Source organism: Scyliorhinus canicula, chromosome 3 (assembly GCF_902713615.1).
Source record: "Scyliorhinus canicula chromosome 3, sScyCan1.1, whole genome shotgun sequence".
NCBI lineage: Eukaryota > Metazoa > Chordata > Chondrichthyes > Carcharhiniformes > Scyliorhinidae > Scyliorhinus > Scyliorhinus canicula.
In genome coordinates this window covers 254,152,452-254,179,788 of record NC_052148.1, presented here as the reverse complement: position 1 = coordinate 254,179,788, position 27,337 = coordinate 254,152,452, and the positions used below count along the sequence as shown (strand labels likewise).

Here is a 27,337-nt window from a genome sequence, read left to right as displayed (position 1 = left end):
CGGGCCAAACAATTAACTACACGGGTCTTTCCACAGTCTCAGCATATACTTTGATCTGAGGGGGGATGCCATCCACTGTATTGCATGCCTGAGGGTGACCAAGATCAGATGGCAATATAATCTGATTCTCAGGCTCTAATTTTAAGGGAGCTTAACCTTGGCTTTAAACAAATGATTGGACACATTAGCTAAGACATGTCTAAAATGATGCACATTTCAACTGCCACACATTTTTATTCCATCAGGAAAGCAGTCTTCGGCCATCTGAACGTTACTCATCAAACGCACATAAACGCAAAGCAATATTTTAACAATAGAGACATGCAAGACATGCAGCAGGGATCTGCTGAGCAACAATACTATTTACCCCATCACCTATCATACTGTAAACAGTCTCAGTGAAGACTGGTACAGTATCTAAGATAGGTAATATTAAGGAGTCAGTTCTGATTAAAACACTAAATTACGTAATTCTCAACTGATTCCTGTAGCATTCCAGCTAGACACTATAAAGTGGTACAGAAAGACCGTTAAGTGTAGATATTTCTTTTTAATGGCCACTGATGTTCCTTCAGTATCTGATTGTTCATTAGGTCATTTAAAAATGTGGCAGAATCAACAGCAACCTCAAAGTCATTGGGCGAGATCTTCTGTTCACGCCGGCGGGATCTTCCGGTCCTGTCGACGGTACGCTCCCACTGCGGGTTTCCCGGCAGCGTGGGTGGATAAAGTAGGAATTCCCGTTGACAGCGGCGAGAGCAGAAAGTCCTGCCACTGGCCAACAGCGGGCCTGCTCCCGCTGCCGAGAAACACGCCGCAGGGAGGCCAGAGAATCTCACCCAATAATCCAGTAATCTGAAAATGATTTTCCTCATCACAATCAATACCCCAGCTTTCACTTAGAACTCTGAATATCAACTGCACTGAGTCTCTCCACTAATGCTTAAATGAGTAAATACCTTGTATGGTATCGCACTATCACAAAGGTCCCTCATTTATTAAATGATCTATGCTGAGTTGATCAATCACAGCCTGTGTACAGTACATGGCATGCTTGGTTTTGAAGTGGTGGGGTGGGGAATTCAGTGGCTTATCAGGAGACAATCATTACTGAAGGCACGTTTCCGATCGATGGATCCTGCATTGAGAAGGGGGTCTTGGTGGTGGGGGTTGGGTTTGGAGGGCCCACTGAGAACTACTTTCTGTCCTTGCTGCCAAACCCTCCACAACTGCTGTGATCCCCATGCTATGCAACTACTCCCGCCATTAACTCTCTCTGGACTGGGTCGCTCTGTGATCCTCTGGCGATTGACGTTCCGGCAGCAGCCACTGCCTCCTGAGCAAAAGAGTTGCCTGCTTCTGATAGGCTGGCAGCTTTTGGTAGGCTTGACCACCGCCCCAGGGTCCTGATACCAGGGAAAAGGCCAGCCAGTGGTCTCTCAATTGCCTGACTGGGTCGTGGTTCAGCAGATCTCCCCCATAGCAGGCAAAGCAGGTCTCCTGCCAGCTCGGATCCAAGACCCCCATTGCCTCCAAAGGTTCCGCCCATGGGAATAGGGTATTTCAAAAATCATAATATGGTGACGTAGAGGCAACATGAATTTATAAAAAGGAAATTATGCTTGGCGAATCTGTCAAGAACATTTTTTGAGGATGTAACTACATAAACAAGCAGTGGGAAAATAAGTCATTGCAGGTGCAGATTAAAGGAGTTGGAGGAAAATGATCTGGTCAACTGTGTTGAAATCTAAAGACAGGTGGAGAAGGATGAGAAGGGACAGTTTATCTCGCCAATGAAATTTAAGCCTAGTCCATTTCAGTCTATCTCACCACAAAAATTGAGGAATGGTCTATTTCAGTCTAAGTACTTAAAATACAAAGTACTTTTATTCATCATAATTATAAATCATAAAATCCCTACAGTGCAGCAGGCCATTTGGCCCATCAGGTCTGCACTAGCTCTCTGAAAGAGGACTCTACACAGGTCCACACCCCCGTCCACAATGCCCTTTCCCTGTAACCCCAAAACCTTACCTGCACATCCTTGGACGAAAAGGGGCAAGTTAGCATGGTCCATCCACCTACTCTACATACCTTTGGACTTTGGGAGGAAACTGGAGCAACCGGGGGAAACCACGCAGACATAGGGTGAATATGCAAACTCCACACAGACTCACCCAAGTCCGGAATCGAACCAGATTGTGTCCAACAATCTTTCTGGCACTGAAAGCTAACTTTCACCAGTGTGGAGTCTCATTCCTCCGATATTAATTGTTGGAGATTGTTTTCAAATTAACCATCTTTGTTCAGTCTTTTTCTTTCTCACAAACATTTCTTTATTTTCCTCTATGTATTTTGCCCTCTGAACTGGATTTGACATTGAATTCACTATTCTAACTTGCAGAGTCAGACTCTTCATTAACAAAAGTTCAATCTGAATGGTTAAGGAGATACAAGTTGCTGTTCACATATGTCCCTGATGCCTTGTCGAGCCCACCTTACCATATGGATCTCTAACTTACAGCAAGGGCGAGTACAAAAGGACACAGAAATTAAATGGGCAAGAATGGGGCTCACGGGTGGCACTCACTGTTTGTTGGCCAGCTATAGTAAGTTGGGGCTCTATGTTTATGGTCACAATTATAAATTTGCCTTTGGCCGGTGGCACGTTTAGCGAGTTGGTCACACCGCAGGTGAAAATTACTGAGGGAGATAGAAAATGGGTGACCAAAAGACAGAGCAAGAGTAGGAAGGCAGTGCAGGTGTCCCCTGCGGTCATCTCCCTGCAAAACAGATATACCGCTTTGGATACTGTTGAGGGAGATGGCTCACCAGGGGAAAGCAGCAGCAGCCAGGTTCATGGCACCGTGGCTGGTTCTGCTGCGCAGGAGTGCAGGAAGAAGAATGGCAGGGCTATAGTGTTAGGGGACTCGATTGTAAGGGGACTAGACAGGCAGTACTGCGGACACAATTGAGACTCCAGGATAGTATGTTGCCTCCCTGATGCAAGGGTCAATGATATCTCGGAGCGGCTGCAGGACATTCTTGGGGGGTGTGAACAGCCAGCTGTCGTGGTGCACACAGACACCAACGATATAGGTAAAAAACGGGATGAGGTCCTACAAGCTGAATTCAGGGAGCTAGGAGTTAAACTAAAAGGTAGGACCTCAAAAGGTAGTGATCTCAGGATTGCTACGAGTGCCACGAGCTAGTCAGAGTAGGAATGTCAGGATAGATAGGATGAATGTGTGGCTCGAGAGATGGTGCAAGAGGGAGGGATTCAAATTCCTGGGGCACTGGAACTGGTTCTGGGAGAGGTGGGTCAGTACTAACCGGACAGTCCGCACCTGGGCAGGACTGGAACCGAAACAAAAAGCAGTAAGGGGGAAAGTGGAAGGCAGAGAAGCCATAGTCAAAAATCAAAAAGGGCCACAGTACAGGGACTGAGGAGTGTGAAAAGGGAGGTGGCCAATGCAGGATTGAGGGTGTTGTACCCAAATGCGCGCAGTATATGGAACAAGGTAAATGAGCTTGTTGCGCACATTGAAATTGGCCGGTACGATGTTGTTGGCATCACAGAGACGTGGCTGCAAGGGGTTCAGGGCTGGGATCTAAATATCCACGGATATATGTCCTATCAAAAGGACAGGCAGATGGGCAAAGGGGGCGGGGTTGCATTGTTAGTAAGGAATGAAGGTAAATCGATAGCAAGGAGCGATAGAGGATCAGACATAGAATCTCTGGGAGTAGAGTTGAGGAATCACAACGGTAAAAAGACCCTAATGGAGGTTATGTACAGGCCCCCTAGCAGTATTCAGGATGTGGGGCAGAAAATAAATCAGGAGGTAGAAAAGGCATGTAAAAAAGGCAATATTACAATAATCATGGGGGACTTCAATATGCAGGTGGACTGGGAAAATCAGGTTGGCAGTGGATACTAAGAAATGGAATTTGTGGAATGTACAAGAGATGGTTTTTTGGAGCAGTTTGTGACAGAGCCTACGAGGGAACAGGCAATTCTGGATTTGGTGATGTGTAATGAGGCAGACTTGATTAAGGAATTTAAGGTGAAGGAAACCTTTGGGAGCAGTGACCACAATATGATAGAATTTACTCTGCAGTTTGAGAGGGAGAAGCTGCAATCAGATGTAGCATTATTACAATTAAATAAAGGTAACTACAAAGACATGAAGGAGGAGCTGGCCAGAGCTGATTAGAAAAGGAGCCTAGCAGGGAAGACAGTGGAACAGCAATAGCAGGAGTTTTTGGGGGTTAGTGGAGAGGCACAACAGAAATTCATCCCAAGGATGGGAAACATGCTAAACAAGGCATCCATGGCTGACGAGGGATGTCAAGGACAGCATAAAGGCTAAAGAAAAAGCATACAAAGTGGCGAGGAATAGCGGGAAACCAGAGGATTGGGAAGCCTTTAAAAGCGAGCAGAGGACTACTAAAAAAGCAATACGGGGGGGAGAAGATGAAGTATGAGAGCAAGCTAGGTAGTAATATAAAGGAAGATAGGAAGAGATTTTTTCAATATATAAAAGGTAAGAGAGAAGCAAAAATAGACCTTGGACCACTAGAAAATGTGGTTGGAGAAGTAATAATAGGAAACAAAGAAATGGCAGACGAACTGAATAGTTACTTTGCATCAACCTTCACGGTGGCAGACACCAGTGGGAAGCCAGAGCTCCAGGAGAACCAGGGGGCAGAGGTGAGTGCAGTGACCATTACTAAGGAGAAGGTTCTGGGGAAACTGAAAGGTCTGAAGGTGGATAAGTCATCTGGACCGGATGGACTACATCCCAGGGTCCTAAAAGAGATAGCTGAGGAAATTGTGGAGGCATTTGTGATGATCTTTCAGGAATCACTGGAGGCAGGAAGGGTCCCAGAGGACTGAAAGATGGCGAATGTAACACCACTGTTTAAGAAGGGAGGGAGGCAGAAGACGGGAAATTATAGGCCGGTTAGCCTGACTTCGGTCATTGGTAAGATTTTAGAGTCTGTTATTAAAGATGAGATCGCGAAGCACTTGGAAGTGCATGGTAAAATAGGACTGAGTCAGCACAGCTTTGTCAAAGGGAGGTTGTGTCTGTCAAATCTGTTAGAGTTCTTTGAGGAGATAACAAGCAAGTTAGACAAAGGAGAACCAGTGGACGTGATTTATTTAGATTTCCAGAAGGCCTTTGGCAAAGTGCCGCAGAGGAGACTGTTAAATAAGTTAAGAGCTCAGGGTGTTCCGGGTAAGATCCTGACATGGACAGAAAATTGGCTGACTGGCAGAAGGCAGAGAGGGGGGATAAAGGGGTCTTTTTCAGGATGGCGGCCGATGACTAGTGGTGTGCCTCAAAGGTCTGTGCTGGGACCACAACTTTTTACAATATACATTAATGATCTGGAAGAAGGTACTGAAGGCACTGTTGCTAAGTTTGCAGATGATACAAAGATATGTAGAGGGACAGGTAGTATTGACGAAGCAAGGGGGCTGCAGAAGGACTTGGACAAGCTAGGAGAGTGGGCAATGAAGTGGCAAACGAAATACAATGGGAAAAGTGTGAGGTTATGCACTTTGGAAGGAGGAATTTAGACATAGACTACTTTCTAAATGGGGAAATGCTTGGAAAGCAGAAGCACAAAGGGACTTGGGAGTCCTTGTTCACAATTCTCTTAAGGTTAATGTGCAGGTTCAGTCAGCAGTTAAGAAGACAAATGCAATGTCAGCATCTATGTCAAGAGGGCTAGAATACAAGACCAGGGATGTACTTCTGAGGCTGTATAAGGCTCTGGTCAGGCCCCATTTGGAGTATTGTGAGCAGTTTTGGGCCCCTTATCTAAGGAAGGATGTACTGGCCTTGGAAAGGGTCCAGAGGAGGTTCACAAGAATGATCCCTGGAATGAAGAACTTGTTGTATGAGGAACGTTTGAAGACTCTGGGTCTGTACTTGGAGTTTAGAAGGATGAGAGGGGATCTCATTGAAACTTACAAGATACTGCGAGGCCTGGATAGAATGGACGTGGAGACGATGTTTCCACTTGGAGGAAAAACTAGAACCAGAGGACACCATCTCAGACTAAAGGGACGATTCATTTAAAACAGAGATGAGGAGGAATTTCTTCAGCCAGAGGGTGGTGAATCTGTGGAACTTTTACCGCAGAAGGCTGTGGAGGCCAATTCAATGAGTGTCTTTAAGACAGACATAGATAGGTTCTTGATTAATAAGGGGTCAGGGGTTATGGGGAGAAGGCAGGAGAATGGGGATGAAAAAATATCAACCATGATTGAATGACGGAGGGCAGCACGGTGGCCTAGTGGTTAGCACAACCGCCTCACGGCGCTGAGGTCCCAGGTTCGATCCCGGCTCTGGGTCACTGTCCGTGTGGAGTTTGCACATTCTCCCCGTGTCTGCATGGGTTTCGCCCCCACAACCCAAAAATGTGCAGAGTAGGTGGATTGGCCACACTAAATTGCCCCTTAATTGGAAAAAAATAATTGGGTAATCTAAATTTATAAAAAAAAACAAAAAAATGATTGAATGACGGAGCAGACTCAATGGGCCAAGTGGCCTAAATCTACTCCTATGTCTTATGGTGAGGGTGGGGGACTTATGCCTGGAGGAGAGGTTTGCAAGTCTAGAGGAGCTAGATTTAGTTCGGTTCCCGGCTGGGTCACTGTCTGTGCGGAGTCTGCACGTCCTCCCCATGTGTGCGTGGGTTTCCTCCGGGTGCTCCGGTTTCCTCCCACAGTCCAAAGATGTGCGGGTTAGGTGGATTGGCCATGCTAAATTGCCCGTAGTGTCCTAGGAAGTAAGGTTAAGGGGGGGGGGGGGGGGGGGGTTGTTGGGTTACGGGTATAGGGTGGATACGTGGGTTTGAGTAGGGTTATCATTGCTCGGCACAACATCGAGGACCGAAGGGCCTGTTCTGTGCTGTACAGTTCTATAAAACAGAGCTGCAGGGGGAGTGGGGACTTCTCGGTGGGACGAATGTGGGTGTATGCAAATGAGGGACTTTGCGTGGAACGAATGGACAGGGCTTCGTGGCTGGCCGGAGTGTTCCTTATTGCTGCTCCCAGACGTGGAGGGAGCGGGTGGGATGGGGGTGGTGAGGATTAATGGGGAGTGGTGGGGGGGGGGGGGGGGGGGGGGGGGGGGGGGGGGGGCGCGATGTTCGGGGTGGATTCAACATCCTCGTGTGGGGGGATGGGTTTGATTCGATTTAGGATGGAACACGGTGCACGTGTGACTTGAGCGAGATTGGGTGGTTGTTTTTTTCGGGGGGGGGGGGGGGGGGGGGGAAGGTCGGCAGGCCATACGCATATGTTCTGGGGCTGTGAGAAATTGAAGATGTGTTGGGCCGGGGGGGGGGGGGGGGGGGACTTGTACACACTGTGAACTGTGAGATGTGGAGAATGTTCTTTGATTTATTTATGCTTTTGCACTTTTGAACATGTTTGGAATAAAATACATCTTTTTACAAATTGGCGAATTAACATCAAAATAATAAATAACTTGGGACTTACAGAAGTAAAGTTTAAGTTTGTGAGAATTAAACAAAAGATCTGAATAATTCATATCCAGAGGCAGGCACTGTGAGGAAAAGAATGAATCTTATGATTGCGCCAGCTAAATTTAGTAGTTGATTCCATGAATAAATTTCCATTAATAAAACGAGAGTCCTATGACATCAATACTTTCGATGGGACAGATAGGAGCAAAGCAAGTGCCACACGCGCATGGGCTAGTTATTCACGGCCATGTCCATGTTGACATAGAGATTTTGGGTGTGCATGGAGCAAGAGGATTTAAATTTTATCTTCGTAATCTTTGGCGCAATGAGGAAAATGGGCAGAGGACCAAAAATGTTAATCTAGAAAGAAAACACAGGAAAGGAAGTTAAAAGCATACAAATTCAAATGGGAAGCATGCCCTGTGGGGCATAATTTTACAACCAATAAAATTTTACTGTGCTGGTGTTGTTGCTAACCACAATTCATTGCCGTCATACAAAAAAGTAACACATGGTCAATTGTTAGAGACTATGGTGTCTTCAAAACTGAATCTCATAATATACGGCTTCTAGTATCAGATTCACTGCATTATATCAGGCAGTCAATATGGAGTGTTATGGGGTAAATGTGCAAATGAACACCAATGCACTTCACTTCCATTAATTTTCATTTTATAAGATTCATAAATAATAATGGGTAACTACCAGTATTTAACAATACAGTGTTTTCCTCTTAAAGGTGGCAGCCCAAGTATCCTTTGAACAGCCCGCTAGAGCTCACCAAACAGGTCGATTATCACCCTGAATTATTTACTTCAGTTTTTTAAAAAACTAGAATTATTGAATCCAGAATCCATTCGGCCCATTGAGTCTGCACCGAACCTCCGAAAGAGCATTCCACCTAGCCCCACTCCTATCCCTGTAACTTCGTGCATTGATCATGGCGAATCCACCTAACTTGCACACCTTTGTACTGTGGGAGGAAACTGGAGTACTCGGAGGAAACCCATGCAGACACAGAAAGATGTGCAAACCCCACACGGACGATCACTCAAGGCTGGAATTGAACCCAGGTTTCTGGCACTGTGAGGCAGCATTGCTAATCACCGTGCCATCGCATCGCCCTTTGAAAATGTTGAATGTTTGATTCCCAGGCAAAATTCTTGTTGGAAACAACGGCATGAGAATAAGGAATTAGGCAAATGTTTGAAACTATATGCAATCTCCCATGATGTAACCCAAGTGTAATCTTCATGTCTACAAAGCTAATTGGACCAAGATGCAAATGTAATTCAATCTCTATTTTGAACTCTTAAAAGCTGGTTTTAACTCACTCAAAACCCATTCACTCAAGAGTTAGAATTGGACCCATACATTTTGTCCTTGCTTTTAGATTTCCATTAAAAACTACAATATTTTGATTTATAATGGAAATTAGCAGTGCAAACATCACATTCACCTGGCAAAGCTGGTGCTACTGCCAAAATATTTATGAATACAGAGCATTCTATCCAACATGATATACAATGCCATTCCAGCACAGATTGAGCACCAACATGCCGCAAGCCAAGTTCCTCTTCTCAGTGACCATTTTTGCCTGAATGCTCACCACCAACTTTGCACAGGTGATGAATAAGTCCTTTGTAGGGAATTTGTGCTATGGACACAAGTGCCTTTATGCCACTATCAACACCTTCTTTAACCCATAAAATCCCTGCAGTGCAGGAGGCCATTTGGCCCATCGAGTCTGCACCAACCATCTACCTAGGCCCAATCGCCACCCTATCCCCGTAACCCCACATCTTTAGACACATAGAAACATAGAAAATAGAAGCAGGAGGAGGCTATTCGACTCTTCGAGCCTGCTCCGCCATTCATTATGATCATGGCTGATCATCAAGTTCAATACCCGGGTTTGATTCCGACCTCTGGCGACTATCTGTGTGGAGTTTGCACTTTCTTCCCTTGTCTGTGTGGTTCCTCCGGGTGCTCTGGTTTCCTCCCACAATCCAAAGATGTGCAGGTTAGGTGGATTGGAATGCTACATTGTCCCTAGAAGGGGTTACAAGGATAGGGTGGGAGATTGGGCCTAGGTTAGGGTGTTCTTTCAGAGTCGGTGCAGACTGGATGTGCTGAATGGCCTCCTTCTGCACTCCAGGGATTCTATAATACCCTGATCCCGCCTTAGTTTTTGTGGTAGTGAATTCCATAGATTCACCACTCTCTCGGTGAAGGAATTTCTCCTCACCGCAATCCTAAAAGTTTTACCCCTTATGCTCAAACTACGATCCCTACTTCTGGACTCCCCCACCATCAGGACAATTTTAGAATGGCCAATCCACCTAGCCTGCACATCTTTGGAATGTGAGGGGAAAACCACACAGACATGGGAAGAACGTGCAAACTCCGCACAGGCAGTCGTTCAAAGCCAAAATTGAACCTGGGTCCTTGGCGCTGTGAGGCAGCAGTGCTAACCACTGTGCTACCTTTTAATCTTTAACCCTACCAATAACACTCCCTTAATTTTGTGTCCATGACATCTTAGCCAAAGCTCCTAGCTCTCACTTTCCTTAACCTGCTTTGCTCCATCCCCTCTTTATAGTATAAAATTGATCACATTCCTCCCTCTCTTTAAATCTGAAGAAGAGCCGTACAGACCCAATGTTAACTCTGTTTGTCTCTCCACAGATGCTACCAGACCGTCTGCGTTTTTTCAGCATTTTCTCTTTTCATGCCTTGTAGAGGACTGAGAGAGGAGACAAATGTTCCATCGTGATGGTATCAGGAATTAGGTAGTTTTAAATAATCTATATTTGTATTTGTGGGTATTGGAAACAAGGTAAACCTTTAATAAGTTTAATTTTGTGTTTCTATAAAAGGGTTAAAATATTAGTTAGCTTCATGTTAAACACAAGTACCTGCATGTGTGTGGGTTTTGGTTTCATTTCAAACTATGCCCGCATTGTAATTAAAGAGTTTAACAACATGAAACCAAACAGGGTTTAAAGACTAGGTTGTTGCTTAGCAATCCGGGGCCCACACTGAAAAGCATATGCACGTGTGGTTCAGCTGGAACCGGGTACCTGAGAAGAAAATAGTTCTCACAGAAACTGCCAGGAGAGAGGCAGGACATTGGAGTAAGAAGCAGAAAGCAAGATGTAGAAGCTAAAGAACGGATGTTCTAGAAACCTGGGAATGAAAGAGACGTCCCCAGAAGACTGAAGTCAAAGTGACAAAGATCTGGAATCTGAATAAGGTACTGTTCACTGAAGTTAAAGAAAGGCAGATAGAAGCTCCACGTTAAAGACAGAGCTCTGAGGTGCAGACTTGGTCAGGTCGGCTAGCAAGAATCCAGACTTCTGAAGTAAAACTCAGGTTGTTGACACCTTTGTACAGCCTGTGAATCAGTGGTATTCTATTGGAGTGGCTGAGTACCTGAGAGATTGTGTGGAAGCTTGAATTCACACGGCAATCCAAGGCAGAGGAATACTGAAAGGAGAAATTAAAATCATGGAAGGAGATTCTTGGTGAAGGAATCTGAAAGAAAGCATTGCTTTGGGGAAGATTCTACGGTGTGTTTTACCGTGAGTGGAGTTTGGAAACACTCATGTTGAAGTCAGAGTCCCAGTGAAACTAATTGGCTTACAGTGTGATAAACATCTGGGGAGGGGATTTGATGAAAAATCCATAGAAGTTGTATTGGGTAGCATCTGTCAATTAGTTTTGGAGTGTCTGACCACAGTTCGTTTACATGGACTGTGTACTTACCGAGAACATTATAGTATAAGGTACATTTTGTAACTTGTGTTATCCTTAAAAGTCTGTGCACATCTGCGAATAACTAGGTTCAATGAAGGAGTATATTGTGTTATAGTCAATCTTTTCATGTTTAATACATGCTTTATTCTTTTGTTAAAAGTTAATTGGCAGTCCTGTGACTCTGTTCATCTACGTTGCTGAACAAAAAAAAAGTTATGGTCTATCGAGCCAAGGTTCCATTCTGGGACGAGACTATCCAGCAGTAACATAAGCTGGGACCGTGTAATGAAAGCTAAGGCTTTTACTCTTGAACTTTGAGAGAGGAAATGCAGGACGAGGAGAGGTTTATAGTCTCTTACTGAGGCTTTTGGGACCTGATGGCTACCATTGTGCAAACCATCAATCTGATGAACAGGGCTGCAGATCAAGGTCACAGTGCAGGAGCATCCAATGTGGTACAAGTGGCCTAGTGATGGTATCTTTCCAGGTGGCAGCACCACCCTGGCACTGGCTACAGAGGTCTATGTGAATAGCTTGGAAACACTGGGGGTTTTCCCAGAAGTGGCCAAACAATGAATTGGGGTGTTATTGATTGTTGCATTGAAAAGGAATTTTGGAAAACCACATCATCAAGACTGTCGCAACCCGAGGGGGTGAGGGTTCAGGTAAGTAGATAATAATCATACCCTTTAAACCTGGAAGTGAAGCTGCTGTCAGAGAGGACTCCTGACCAACCTGGCTTGAATAAAGGCAGTAAATTGTAGAACTGTGCAGCTACGCAGTGCCTTGTACACTAAAGGTTTGTGTTTGTATAAGACACATCTTTGTTGCATTGAGTATTGAAGTGAAATTTACCTTATTAGCCAAAATATAATTTGCCTGTTCAGTCAAGTTAAAGTAAAAATTACCAAAAGTGATGGGGAGTCCATTCATACCATCAAAGTTAGTCTTCCACAGAAAGCTACGATCCCCCTTCCCAGCATTCAATTGCTAGTCATTCAACAAGACATCTCAATTGTGAGTTCATCATAATCTTTCCATGCTTGATTCTAATCTATCGCAATCTTTTGGGGGGGGGGGGGGGGGGTCGCAAATATCGTGAAAAGTCACAGTTGAGATTCCCCTCGCCGTAAAACAAATTTACCAAACGACCCCCAAAGGAAGAAAATACCAACAAGAATTCACTTTTGGTAATTTTATCACTATTACCCCTACCTGATCTGAGATGTTCTATGTAACGAGCTTGCTGACGTCAGATACATACAGAACATACAGTGCAGAAGGAGGCCATTCGGCCCATCGAGTCTGCACCGACCCACTAAAGCCCTCACTTCCACCCTAACCCCGTAACCAAATAATCCCACCTAACCTTTTTGCTCACTAAGGGCAATTTATCATGGCCAATCCACATCTTTGGACTGTGGGAGGAAACCGGAGCACCTGGAGGAAACCCACACAGACACGGGAGAACGTGCAGACACCGCACAGACAGTGACCCAGCAGAGAATCGAACCAGGGACTTTGGCGCTGTGAAGCCACAGTGCTATCCACCTGTGCTACCCTGAACAACCATTTGTCAGGTTGTTTCCATATCCCCTTATACTGCAGTCAAGATTTGAATTAAAATATTGACAACCAATCTTGAATTACCATTTTGCACATCTCTAGAAAGGTTTCCCTCCCATAACTTTTATTTCGAGACTGCCATGATTGAGCGCTCTTAATTGGCCCAGAATGAAAGCCTCAATTCGGCCAGAAGAGGCAGTGAAATTGTTTTGTCAAATGTTCCAGTGATTTTTTTTTTAAGTGAGGTCCTCCAAAGACACAGTTCAGAAAGGCAGCACGTGACGGAGCCTGACAGACTAGGTCCAACTTCAATTTCTGCTCTGTGCTGGCTGCAGCTGAGGTAAGGTGCTATAATAGGGCTCAGCGAGCCTGGACAAGGTAGAGGAAAATTAGCCTAAACTCTCAATCACTATTCATGACTTGTGCTGAATACAGAATCAGGCTTGGCAATGATGGCTTTTTACATTGGAATAGTCTGACATTACTCAATGCATGATTGCCTATTCGTCTTTGCAATATACTTCTGGTGATAAGAAACTTTTTTGTAAAAGAAATCAGAAAGACTCAGTGATATTCAGCATGTATAAAGGTCTAGTTTTAAGCGGCTCTGGCTCTAAACAATATTTTAGCACTGTTGACTCACAACAGCTGCTGTAGATTATATGTATCACAACATTTCCCTCCTTTGAAAAATATATTTACAGTACACAACATTAGAGTTTTCCTTCTTGAGCTGAAGCTACAACTACAGACTATTATCTTAAATACTAGGTTAAATATATTTCAGAATAGAGTACAGATGCAGGAATCAGTGCAGGAATCCCCTGTGACTGTCCCCCCCTCTCTAACGGGTATACCGTTTTGGATACTGTTTGGGGGGGGGATGGCCAATCAGGGGAAAACAGCAGCAGCAGCCAGACATGTGGCACCATGGCTGGCTCTGTTGTTAAGTAGGAAGGGATAATACAGCTAAACAAGTGGATAAAAAGCTGGTGTAGAAGGGAGGGTTTCAGATATCTGGACCATTGGGATCTCATCCGGACGGGTGGGACCTGTACAAAAAGGACGGGTTGCATCTAAACTGGAGGGGCATAAAAATCCTGGCCGCGAGATTTGCTGCTGTCACACGGGAGAGTTTATACTCTGTGGCAGGGTGTGGGAACTGGAGCAATAGGTCAGAAGGTGAAATAACTGAGGGGGAACGAGAGAAGAGGGCCAGTAAGACTCAGAGGACGAGCAAGCAGGGAGATGCTGCTGAACACAGTGGGACTGGTGGTCTGGAGTGCATTTGTTTCAATGCGAGAAGTGTAACAGGTAAGGCAGATGTACTTAAGAGCTTGGATTAATTTAGTATTTGGAACTATGATGTTGCTGCCATTACAGGGACTTGGTTGAGGGAGGGATTGGCAGCTAAACATTCCAGGGTTTAGATGTTTCAGGCGTGATAGAAGGGGCGTAAAAGGGGTGGGGGAGTTGTACTACTGGTTTAGGAGAATGTCACAGCTAGACTGCGGGAGGACACTTCAGAGGGCTCATTCCGCGAAGCAATATGGGTAGAGCTCAGGAATAGGAAGTGTACAGTCACAATGTTGGGGGTTTACTACAGGCCTCCCAACAGCCACGGGGAGATAGAGGAGCAGATAGATGGGCAGATTTTGGAAAGGTGTAAAAGCAACAGGGTTGTTGTTGTGGATGATTTTAACTTCCTTATATTGACTGGGACTCACTTAGTGTTAGGGCTTAGATGTGGCAGAGTTTGTAAGGAGCATTACGGAGGGCTTCTTGAAACAATATGTGGATAGTTCAACTAGGTAAAGGGCCTTCCTCGACCTGGCATTGGGGATTGAGCCCGGCCAGCTGGTCGAAGTTTGAGTCGGGGAACAGTGACCGTAATTTAGTAAGTTTTACGGTATTATTGGATAAAGATAAGAGTAGTCCTCTAGTGAAGGTGCTAAATTGGGAGAAGGCTCATTATAACAATATTAGGCAGGAACTGAAGAATCTAGATTGGGGACGGATGTTTGAGAGTAAATCAACATTTGGCATCTGGGAGGCTTTTACATATCAGTTGATAGGAATTCAGGACCAGCATGTCCCTGAGGAAGAAGGATACCTGTGGCAAGTTTCAGGAACCTTGGATAATGAGGAATATTGTGGGCCTAGTCCAAAAGAAAAATGAAGCATTTGTAAGGGCGAGAAGGCTGGGAACAGACAAAGCCCTTGAGTAATATAAGGAAAGTAGGAAGGAACTTGAGCAAGGAGTCAGGTGGGCTAAATGGATTCACGAGAAATCATTGGCAAACAGGATTAAGGAAAATTCCAAGGCTTTTTATACATATACAAAGAGCAAGAGGGTAGCCAGGGAAAGGGTTGGCCCACTCAAGGACAGAGGAGGGAATCTATGAGTGGAGTCACGGAAATGGGCAAGGTACTAAATGAGTACTTTGCACCAGTATCAAAAGAGAAGGACTTGGTGGATGATGAGTCTGGGGGAAAATGTGGAGAAAGCCTGGGTCACATTGAGATCAAAGAGGTGGTGTTTGGCATCTTGCAAAACATTAAGGTAGATAAGTTCCCAGGTCCTGATGGAATCTATCCCAGAATACTGAGCGGGGCAAGGGAGGAAATTTCTGGGGCCTTGACAGAAATCTTTCTATCCTCACTGGCTATAGTTGAGGTCCCAGAGGTCTTTCTGCACGGTAGATTCTATGATTCTATGACTGGAGAATAGCTAATGTTGTTCCGTTGTTTAAGAAGGGTAGCAAGGATAATCCAGGAAATTACTGGCCGGTGACCACATCAGTGGTCGGGAAATTATTGGAGAGGATTCTTCAAGGCAGGATTTACTCCCATTTGGAAGCAAGTGGGTGTATTAGTGAGAGGCAGCATGCTTTTGTGAAGGGGAGCGCACATCTCATTAACTTGATCAAGTTTTTCAAGGAAGTGATGAAGATGATTGATTTTTTTTTTGTTTTTTAAAGTGGTTCCGAAACTTATTTTGCTCAGAACATGAGCAATTTTCACCTTGTCATAAGCATCACCATGTTCTGAAGTGCAAGAATTAAAGTAATCAGCAAAGATAATGATCCACTGTATTTCACACTCTCCAGCATGGTATGTAATCATGTTCAGCACCAAAATTCAGCAAGGTTCTATACAAATGCACAATTTTGTTCATTAGCTGCATGTTTTTACATTAAACAAGATTATTTTACTGAAAGGTCTTTCTGAACAATATCGGACAATTCAAAGACAGTATTTTGAAGCATAAACTTGAAGATGGTGCATTTAGTTACTCAATATCCACAAGCTCCACTTCAAAAATGGGCTGAGCGTTCGGTGGCATCTTGGCTTCTGGCTCCCCTTTCTTACCATATCCCCAATCAGATTCAAACTGTAGCCGGGCTTTTTCTCCTTTAGTCTTAGTCAGATGTGCTTCATCCCACCCTCAGATAATTTTTCCAATTTCTACTTTAAAGCTCAGAGGCTTTATTGCCTTTTTATTTTTTTAAATTGAAGCAACATGTGTGTCAAACTCGGTCCCATCGTCTAATGTTCCTCTGTATCACCAGTGGACAGTGTCACCCTTCTTGGGAAAGTTGGTTTTGTCTCCTTTCTGCAATACGGATTTGGTATACTTTGGTGGTTCCTCATTTGAAGTCACTTCAGGTTTCTTGGCTTTTGCTTTATCCTGACCAGCCCCTAACTTTACATCTTTCAGTTGCTGAGCGACTTTTTCCACACTTTCAGTGCCTCTAAACCTCTTTGTTTCAAAAAACTGGTTGTAGATAACTATTAGTTCCTCCTTTCTTGCAGTCTTGGCAACTTTAACTTGTGTTCACCAAGAAACGGCTCCGAGGCGCTCTGCTGCAAGAACTGGAAGTTGTCCTTTTTAGCCACGTCCTCGCTCTTCAGCTACTCCTTGGTCCACTGTCTCGCTGGCTCGGCAGCCATGACCGTCTCCCGTCTCCCCGCCGCCCATAGGACCTATTCACAGCCGCCATCTTGGAAAAACTACCGACGAAGATAATTGATGACGGTAGGGCAGTGGATGTGGTCTACAAGGACTTCAGTAAGGCCTTTTACAAGGTCCCTAGTGGCAGACTGGTACAGAAGGCGAAGTCACATGGGATCAGAGGTGAGCTGGCAAGATGGATACAGAACTAGCTCGGTCATGGAAGATAGAGGGTAGCAGTGGAAGGGTGCCTTTCTGAATGGAGGGCTGTGACTAGTGGTGTTCTGCAGGGATCAGAGCTGGGACTATTGCTGTTTGTAGTATATATAAAAAATTTGGAGGAAAATGTAACCGGTCTGATTAGTAAGTTTGCAGACGACACAAAGGTTGGTAGAATTGTGGACAGCAATGAGGACTGTCAGAGGACACAGCAGGATTTAGATCAGTTGGAGATTTTGGCGGAGAGATGACAGATGGAGTTTAATCCAGACAAATGTGAGGAAATGCATTTTGGAAGGTCTAATGCATGTGGGAAATATACAGTAAATGGCAGAACTCTTAAGAGTATTTACAGGCAGAGGAATCTGGGTGCACAGGTCCACAGATCACAGAGTGGCAACGCAGGTGGAGAAGGTAGTCAAGAAGGCATACAGACGGCATGCTTGCCTTCATCGGCTGGGGCATTGAGTATAAAAATTGGCAGGTCATGCTGCAGCTGTATAGAATCTTAGTTAGGCCACACATGGAATATAGTGTTTAATTCTGGTCACCACACTACCAGAAGGATGTGGAGGCTTTGAAGAGGTTCAGAATAGGTTTACCAGGGTGTTGCCTGGTATGGAGGGCATTAGCTATGAGGAGAGGTTGGATAAACTCGGTTTGTTCTCATTGACCTGATAGAAGTCGACAAAATTATGAGGGGCATAGACAGAGTGAATAGTCAGAAGCCTTTTCCCAGGGGTAGAAGAGTCATTTACTACGGGACACAGGTTTACGGCGCGAGAGGTAAAGTTTCGAAGAGATGTGCAAGGGAAGTTTTTTTTTTACACACAGGATAGTGGGTGCCTGGAACTCACTGCCGGAGGTGGTGGAAGCAATACAATAAGGGGTTACACGATTAGGATGGGATAGAGGGTTACGGACCCCGGACGTGTAGAAAGCTTTAGGTTAGATGGGCAGCATGGCCAATGCAGGCTTGGAGGGCCGAATGCCCTGTTCCTGTGCTGCACTTATCTTTATTATTTGCTCACATTCACTGTTATCAAAAATGGGGATATGTGTTGATTTGCTCTCTCCTCAGAAAAAGGTTTGGTGGAAATGGACTTAAGTGGGCTGGCTCATTATATTTATGTTTACTTCCTTCAAACCATTTGTCTGTAAGTTTGTGTTGTGCACCACAGTACTCCATTCACCATTCATTTGAGTCTTCTGTGGGTGGTAATTTGATTTCCTTGTTGACAATTATGGGTAAAGTAATACAACCGGTGCTTTAGGTGCACCCAAATGGCAAATATTTCATTAGTGGCTGTTTTTACTTCCAATTTTCTCTAACCTCTCTCTGTGATGCAATGACTTCTCCAGGTTATTGTTTTAGCAGCCTTCACAACCAATTATCTGGAGTAGGGAGGCTACTGCTTCTAAGTTAGCAAAGTCAGGATATATAGTTCTCAAAGGTTCAGTCCATGGGCAGAATTTAATGTCCTTCCTTGAGGCGCGTTTGGAGGCAGGAGGATTTATTTGGGCAGGGGTGCAGAGTGGAGTCCCGGTCACCTTCTCCTCTCTGCTCCAATTAAGTCCGTGGCGGGAGGGCAATTAATGCTCAATTTAAGGGCCTCTCTCCTGCTGCCTCTGATTGAATAGCAGCAGCAGGTGGACTTGAAATGTGGGGAGCCTAAAATGAAAACCCTTTTGGGCTTGCTTATAGGTTCCTGGGGTGGGACTTCTCATTCAAAGGCACTGAGTGCCTGATCAATAAATCCGGCATTGGGAAGTGGAGCGTTCATAGAAAGTCGCCACCCCCACTTTGCTGCTAATGCCCCTCCCTTTCCACCCCCATTCTGTGACCCCCCCCCCCCCCCCCCCCCCCCCCCCCACCGCACGACCTCCACCCCATCCTCTCTCACCCATTGCCTGTGTCCCTTGCTGATCCTGGGCCTCTGTTGGATGCACTGACAGCTGCCGCCACTGCTCCCATTGGTGCTGCCTGCAATGGACAGGTGATGGCTTCTAATTGGCTGGCAGCTCTCAGTTAGGGGGTGGGAAAAAGTTGTTTCGCCTTGGGGAAGGTCTGCAAATGGTCTATTGGCATTTAATACGGCACCATTCCCTAAAGGAGGTGATGCAGGAATGTCACCGGCTGTCCAAATAGCAGGCAAGACCCATTGCTTAGATACCCCAGATCATGCATTCAGTAGAAATCACCAATATGGTGTTACAATGCTGATGCCATGTGATAGATGCCAATTTTTTAAGTTGGCGCCTCTATATATACAAACATTTATCTCCAAAACATGTTCACAGGGGTCAATGAGTCGGTAACCATAACAACACTTTCATCATGGCAAGTCAATGGACCGGATACAAATCTGTAATTGCTCTGCTCAGGCAATCTCAATGTAAATCACTGACTGATAGCCTACATGAAGAGTTACAGAGCTGAGTCACAGCAATAAAATGTTTGATGAAACATATTGTTGAACAATTTGAGGAGAGGCAGAATTGAACAGAAGCCTACTGCAATACCTGCTGGCATTGATGTAATCTTTTCTGTGCTCCAGAAGAAAATCTTTCAACTTGCTGATATTGGTGAGCTGAAAAATAAAAACAAACAATAAAAACACTGATGGATTGACAACTTAAGCGCTCTCTCTCCTAAACATGGAATTTTCAACAAGCGACTATTGTAATATTATGTAGTACTCTTCATGATCATATAATCCAAATGACCAATTTAGTTCCATTATTATAGAGTATTTTAATAAACATCTTCCTATTTGATTACATGAATGGAGATGGATGTCTTGAACAAAAATGCACATGCATGTGTGATGCCATCGGGAGCGCAGACTTGCATGGGTTTGCAGTTTACTGAAGCTCCTCGAGGAGTTTGTGTAATAGTTGTGTATCAGCCGCTGCTGGTGCCTGAAGCCAAACTATATTATTGCCTCAAATGTTTTCTGAAATAAAGAAGTTTTACCTTTTACAACACGTTCGACTACCTTTCTTATGGTCATTTTAGCACAATTTTCAAAGTCAAGCTTCAGCTTCAGAAACGTGCACATCTTTATGGTATTTACTACACAGTGCAGCATTAAAAGTGTAATCTGCATGATACTGTAATACAGTAACAGCTTTTATCTAGCAGCTTCATCTGAAGACAATAAACTGACGCAAATCATATATGGCAAAATTCAGGTTGTGACAATTGATGGCAGATGGCGCAGATTCTTAGCAATAGAATCATAAAGTGATACAGCACAGAAGGAGGCCATTTGGCCCATTCTACCTGTGCTGGGAATTTGAAAGAGAAATCCAATTAGTCCCATTCTTCTGCCTTAGCCCTGAAATGCCTTGCCTTCAAGTATTGTGCAGAAGGAGACCATTCAGCCCATTGGGTCTGCACTGACTCTCTGAAAGAGCACCGTAACCTAGGCCCACAATCCCGCCCTACCCCATAAACCCACCTAACCTGCACATCTTTCGACTGTGGGAGGAAACCGGAATACCCGGAGGAGACCGCCGTAGACACGGGGAGAAAGTGCAAACTCCACACAGTCACCCAAGGCCGGAATTGATCCTGGGTCCCTGGTGCTCTGCGGCGTCTTTTCAAAGTTATTGCCGAGTCTGCTTCCACCACTTTTTCAGGCAGTGAATTCCAGACCATAAGTCCCACGCAAAAGAAAAACCCTCATAGTGCCTCTGATTCTTTTCCAAAGTACTTTAAATCTGTGTTCTCTGGCTACCTTCTGCCACTGTAAACAGTGCATCATTGTTTTATGTATTCAGATCCTTCATGATTTTGAGCAGCTTTATCAAATCTCTTAACCTTCCCTGTTCTAAAAAGAACAACCCCAGTTTCTCTACGTAACTAAAGTCCTTCATCACTGGTATCACTCCAGTAAGCATTCTCTGCACCCTTTCTAAGCCCGATATAGTTTACATGCATTCTCACATGACTATTCTGTAGAGAAAAGGGAAGGAAGGAGAATTTTATTTCTACTGCGACATGGATACTCAAATATTCCTCAACATCATACCAAGTGCACATCTTTCAAACATGATTTAGAAAACAGCAAAGTTTAATTAAAATATAGGTGTTCTTTTTTATTCCCCCCACGTACTTAACTTGTAAAATACAACTGGGCCACCCATGTACATCTTGTGGAAAAGTACATTGATTATTAACAATGATGTCTCAATCCTCATCAAGGGAATACCATCGGGAGTCATTTTATCTATTGGCAATAAAAGAACACAAGAAATAAGAGCATGAGCAGACCACTGGCGGTTGAGACTGCTCTGTAATTTAGTGCATTCCTGCTAATCTTGGGGCTTCAATTCCATTTCCCTGCCCGCTCCCCATATCCCTTGGTCCCTTGAGAAACCAAAGATCTGTCCTTCCCAGTCTTGAATGTATTCAGCAATGGAACATCCACATCTCTCTGGGGCAGAGAACTCCAAAGCTCTCCAGTCCTTTGAGGGCAGCACGGTAGCACAGTGGGTAGCATTGTTACTTCACAGCACAAGGGTCCCAGGTTCGATTCCCGGCTTGTCTGTGTGGAGTCTGCACGCTCTCCCTGTGTCTGCGTTTAATCCGGGTGCTCCGGTTTCCTCCCACAAGTCCCGAAAGACGTGCCTGTTGGTGAATTGGACATTCTGAATTCTCCCTCTGTGTACCCGAACAGGCGTCGGAGTATGGCAACTAGGGCCTTTTCGCAGTAATTTAATTGCAGTGTTAATGTAAGCCTCCTTGTGACAATAAAGATTATTAATTTCGCCTCATCTCAGTCTTCAATGATCGGCCCCTAAACCCAAGACTGTAACCCCTTGTTTTACCCAACCAGTGAAAAGAATCGCGCAGCATCTACCCTATGGAGAACCTTTCAGAATTTTATAGGTTTCAATGAGATCACCTCTCATTCCTCTAAACTCCAGAGAATATGAGCCCAATTTACTTAACTTTTCATCATTGGACAACTCCCTCATCCCAGGAATTAATTTAGTGAGCTTACTGCTCACTGGGAGTATATCCTATCTTAAATGTGGAGGCCAAAACGGCACATGGTACTCCAGATGTGATCTCACTAACACTTTGTACAATTGTAGCAAGGCGCCTTTATTCCTATACTTCAATCCCCTTTCAATAAAGGCCAACATGCCATTTGCCTTCCTAATTGCCTGCTGTCCTGCTTGCTAACTTTCTTTGTTCCTTCTAAGAGCAACCCACAACATGAACTCAAGGTTCACCTTTTTTTTAACATTCTGATTTTCTATTCTTATGACCAAATTGAATGGCCCAAATCTTTTGTCTCCTGGAGAGTCACACCACAGACATACACTCAGAAGTCCCCAGACAAGGACGGCATTTGTATTGTCTCTGAAGCTTCAACTTTCTTCGGGCAATTACCCTGTCTAGAACCTTCTGAAACTCCAACTTAAATGTCAGAGACTTTGGATAGTTCCAATTCTTTTTGCAGAATAGTTACCCAGTTTACACATGTCAGCAAAGCCAGAATTCCAAGATTGAGGCGATGTTTGTAAAGGGTGCCCCAATCTCTAAGTCACAATAAAGACTCTTCTGTTCTATTTTTTCCCTTTTTAATCAACTTTTTTGGTGGCCATTTGCTGCTTTCTAAAACACTCCCAATCCTCAGGTTTGTTACTGTTTTTGGCAACTTTAAAACGTTTCTTCTTTTCATCTAATACAGTATTATCCTTAACTTCCTGAGTGATCTATGGATGGGTTTTTCTTCCTGATCTTTTATTTTTCAATGGAATGTATTTTTGATAAACATTTTGAATTTTGAGCTTCCCCACCCACCACTGAAGTTAAACCGACTAGTTTTTAATTAATGGGTTTAACCTTACAACCTTTTTTGAACAAGGCCATAATGTTCGTAATTTCCAGTCCTCTGGCGCTACCCCTATAATTTCCACTCTCACTTATTTCAAGATCCTTGGATGCATCTCATCAAGTCCAGGTGCCTTCATAACTTTAAGTACCAACACTCCTTAGCAATTTTGAACCCTTCCAGTGACAGAGCTTCCTTCTCTGACACCATAGCCTGGATGGCATCTACCTCTTCAGTAAAGACAGAGGCAAAATATTCCTTTACTACCTCAGCTATGCCCCTCATCTCCATATGTAAATAATGTTTAGGTCCCTAATTCATGTGGCTCCTCCTTTTACCACCCTTTTAGTATTTATATGCCTATAGAAGACTTTGGGTTCCCCGTTATGCTGGCTGCTAGTCTATTTTGTTAAGAACCCGGTTGATGTTAAATGTGAGAATATTCCAAAACCCAGAAGGGCAACTTGGAACACGAGTTCTTAGTGGTGTATATTTTCAATTTGGTTTACTGTGAGAAAAATATGTGAACCAGGGACGAAGAGACCACCTGCAGTGTGACCAATCACTAAAGATATAAGAGCATGGCAAGACAAGAAAGCACTTATGTACTGATGGCTGCACTCCCACAGTACTACAAGAAATTACCCCTTGGTTCCAACTACCTACGTTTCCTGAACTCTGAGCCACCCCCTTATTCCCAAACAACATGCAATATTACATAACTCTATGAGCTAAATCCAGCAAATAATTACTATGCACAGGCTATGGGCCATGTTTGGGAACACTATCTTGAGTTTCAGCAAAAGCAAAATCTGCTCGGTTGGCATTTGATGTTGTCTCCCTTTTACCCCAGTCATTGCGTTATGGATATACCATTATTTTTCTTTGATGTTATCCATCCTGTGGAGTCGGCTTTTGGCACACACGTCAATTTCCTATCTCTCCACTTTGACGATACCTTTTCTGTAGCCTGCAGCCCAACTGTTTTCCGCTAGCCACCTAGGTAAACACTTGCTTTTCTCACTGATATGCTAATTCCCCATCACCCCGTTTTATTTTCTTTTATCCCAATTTAATTTTTTGATCTTAATTTTCCCTAATTCTTAACATTTCTCATAATCCTTCTTCGCTTACCCAACGTGCTTTTTCACCTCCCCTCTGAACCGTCTGTATTCCACTTGATTCTCAACTGCATTTTCTAACTGACATCTGTCATAAGCACATGTTTTCTTCTTTATCTTAATTTCTATCTTCTTTTTCATTCCCTTTTGAGGGAATATACCCTTGACTGTGCTGGAACCATTTAGTCTTTGAAGGTATCCCATTGTTCAGCTAGTTTTACCGCCAATTTTTCATTCCAGTCTATCTGGCCCAGCGACATTCTTCCTCCTTTGAAGTCAGATCTCCCCCAGTTAATTATTCTTACTCTAGATTGCCTATGTGAGTTAGTTGTGCAGGGTGAATGTGCTGAGAACAGATCTGTGCTGGGAAAATTTGTGAAAGTTGCGAATGTGACCCGTCCAGTCGAGTCAGAAATAAGTCTTACAACACCAGGTTAAAGTCCAACAGGTTTGTTTCAAACACGAGCTTTCGGAGCACTGCTCCTTCCTCAGGTGAATGGAGAGGTATGTGGAGAGGAATGGGGAAGCAACATATCTCTCCATTCACCCGAGGAAGGAGCAGTGCTCCGAAAGCTAGTGATTTGAAACAAACCTGTTGGACTTTAACCTGGTGTTGTAAGACTTCTTACTGTGCTCACCCCAGTCCAACACCGGCATCTCCACATTGAGCCAGAAAAGTCTTTGTTTTCAGAAAAACAGTCTATTTTGAATCTTTTGTTTGGATTACCTAATCCAGAGTGAAAGAGTTTCTGGAGTCATGGGTATACCTTTATTAAAGTGACAGAAGTTCTTTGCCTTAGATAATATTATTCAAATGAGGTGAAGTTTTTGCAAAGAGATCGACATCAGCCACTTTCCCCATACATACAAGAGTTGGGTAACCACATCTTCTGAAATCTCACTAATAGGCTATAAATTGGAGAAATACAAAGATGAAGAATCCAGAGACATGCAGAATCTAAAGCAGAAAGTGAAAGTTTGAATAATTCAATCAATGTAAAACCATGCGCAGAAAGAGAAACAAAAGGGAACAAAAGAGAGAGTCGAGAGAGAAAGAAAAAGTAAAAGAAAAATAACTTATTTAAATCTCAAACTGCAGCTACAATCTGAAGGAATGCAAATTCACACTTGCAAAAGTTAATTTTCAATGTCAAAGAGGTTGTTCGTCAGTAATTAAAACATCACTGAAAATTCACACATTTAAATGGAGAAACCCTGTTTTTTCGGGCATATTTAATGGATTGCTATTGGTAATCACTTCAACTTCACATCTTGTGTGTGTTTGAATGATGAATGCCTCAACAAGAAATTGTTACGAGCAAGGTTTTTGGAAGAGCTCGGTAACACAGAGAGCAAATTCCCAATTTCCTGCATTGAGTTGCACGTGCCAAAATGCTGGAAGTTACGGTCAGATATTCGCCTCATTTATAGTGAGTGCGCGCTGACAGTCAACCCCCCCCCCCAATTCTTACTGAAAAGCCCAGGCCACTGTTCCCGCACCAAGTCGTGAATATTTGTATTATACAAAATTACTGGCGTGAAAATCAAGTCAAATTTTTGAGAAATAATATAAAAGAATAATTCTCCATCATGGACAAGCAGAAAGCGAAAGGGTTCTATAAGGAGTGATTACTGAATCCACACATTTTTATTTACAGGAAAGTTAATAAATATACTTTGAGATCCAGCCCTCCTGTGTATTTCCATTTACTAACACCTGGTGGCGCACTGAGCTTGCCAATGTCAAGAACTTCTGAAAAGACAGCACTGGGACACAGACCAGTCCACACCGACAAATCTGCGTGCATAATGTTTGGTAAGAAACTTGAGGGACAAGATTGGGTCAATCATGTTGTACTTAACAACACTACAATGATTAGCATTTCAAAACGGGTCATGACTGGAAATATAAAAGCATACTTCGGCTATGATTTAAAAGAAATCTGAATAGTAATTAATCACTTGGTGCCTCATTTAATAAAAGCAGTTCATTTATCCTGTTCTTCACGGCAAGTGGATCAACGTTATGATACATTAGCTCCTTTAATGACCAGATACAATGGGTATCATTGAATGTGCTGCCCCGGAGGTGAATTCTGAGATGGGGGAAGGTGTTTTATTGGCAGAAGGATGCAGGGTGGGGATCCCGCCATCTCCTTTCGTTCTCTCTCTTCCTCTCTCTCTTTCTCTCTCTCCTCTCCTCTCCTCCCCCCCCCCCCCCCCCCCCCCCCCCCCCAACCCGATTAAATCCTGGGCAGGAAGGCTTGTGGGCAGCCTCACAATAAGTACCCGCTTAATCCCACCTTGACCTGCCAACACGGATTTTCAACCAGTGATGGGAGGGACTCACTTTTGCTTTTGGCCTACTGTTGGGGTAGGGGAAAGGAAGTTCCCTTGTTCAAAGACACTTACATGATGGAGAGACCTGTCATTAGGAAAGTGGGGTCCGCTGAGAGCCCCTTTCCTCTGACCAGCCTCACCTCTCCCATTAACCACCCTCCCCTCCTCCAACTTCCCGTGACCCATCTCCTGCCCTTACTTATCTTTCTCCAAACACCTCGAGATCATTCCTGCGAAGATGCCAGTAAATAACTGGCAGCAGCCACAGCTTCCAGTAATGTTAGTGACACCAGCCTCCGATTGGTGGCAGCTCACAGGGTGGCATTTCTGCCCCATTCCCTACAATTAAATATGTCTGTGGAGTTGAGAATGTAATTTTTCGTTTTATTTAGTCTCATAATATTGTGTCTACAAGTTCGCAATCCGCAAAACAAAGTCCTGGGAAACATCTTCTTCACACTCCACTGCCCCCCCCCCCCCCCCCCCTTAAAACACACATATCTTTAAACAAGAGGAACAGTTTTAGCCATCAGCCAATCGCAAACATTCCCAGCCCAACTCTCGGCTCCAGCACTATTCAAAATGCTAACACTTACCTCTGGAGCTATATACACAATGCGCTGTTAAAGCAAAGTAACAATATGATTATCCCAATGTTTCTACTACCGCTTTACCTACATCCCACTTCTCCTGCCTCACACTCATCCCCCCCCGCCCCCCCAGCAGTAATCAGAATGGGGTACCACCCGTCACAAATGGTCATTACATTCAGCCCCAACCTCTAACTGTTGACCTTGAAACAACCCTATCACAATTCGTGCCATATTTATGATCTTCCTACATTCATTTCTTGCTAAGATCACAAACCTAACCTCTGTAAACATTACACAACTTAACATTCAGGGTCTGCATTCTATGAATTCTATGAAAAAAAAGGGGCAGCAGGGTAGCATGGTGGTTAGCATAAATGCTTCACAGCTCCAGGGTCCCAGGTTCGATTCCCGGCTGGGTCACTGTCT

General features: G+C 44.1%; 1 protein-coding gene and 1 pseudogene across 2 annotated transcripts in view; both read right to left on the bottom strand.

Moving 5' to 3' along the window:
• Positions 1–27,337, bottom strand: part of stx18 (syntaxin 18) — a 190,634-nt gene that overhangs the window by 94,614 nt on the left and 68,683 nt on the right. For both annotated transcript variants that reach the window (XM_038792583.1, XM_038792584.1), the window contains exon 2: positions 19,529–19,596. In XM_038792583.1, coding sequence (XP_038648511.1) covers positions 19,529–19,596 — 68 coding nt within the window. The remainder of the gene's footprint in view (positions 1–19,528; positions 19,597–27,337) is intronic.
• LOC119963447 lies at positions 15,803–16,785 on the bottom strand (annotated as a pseudogene).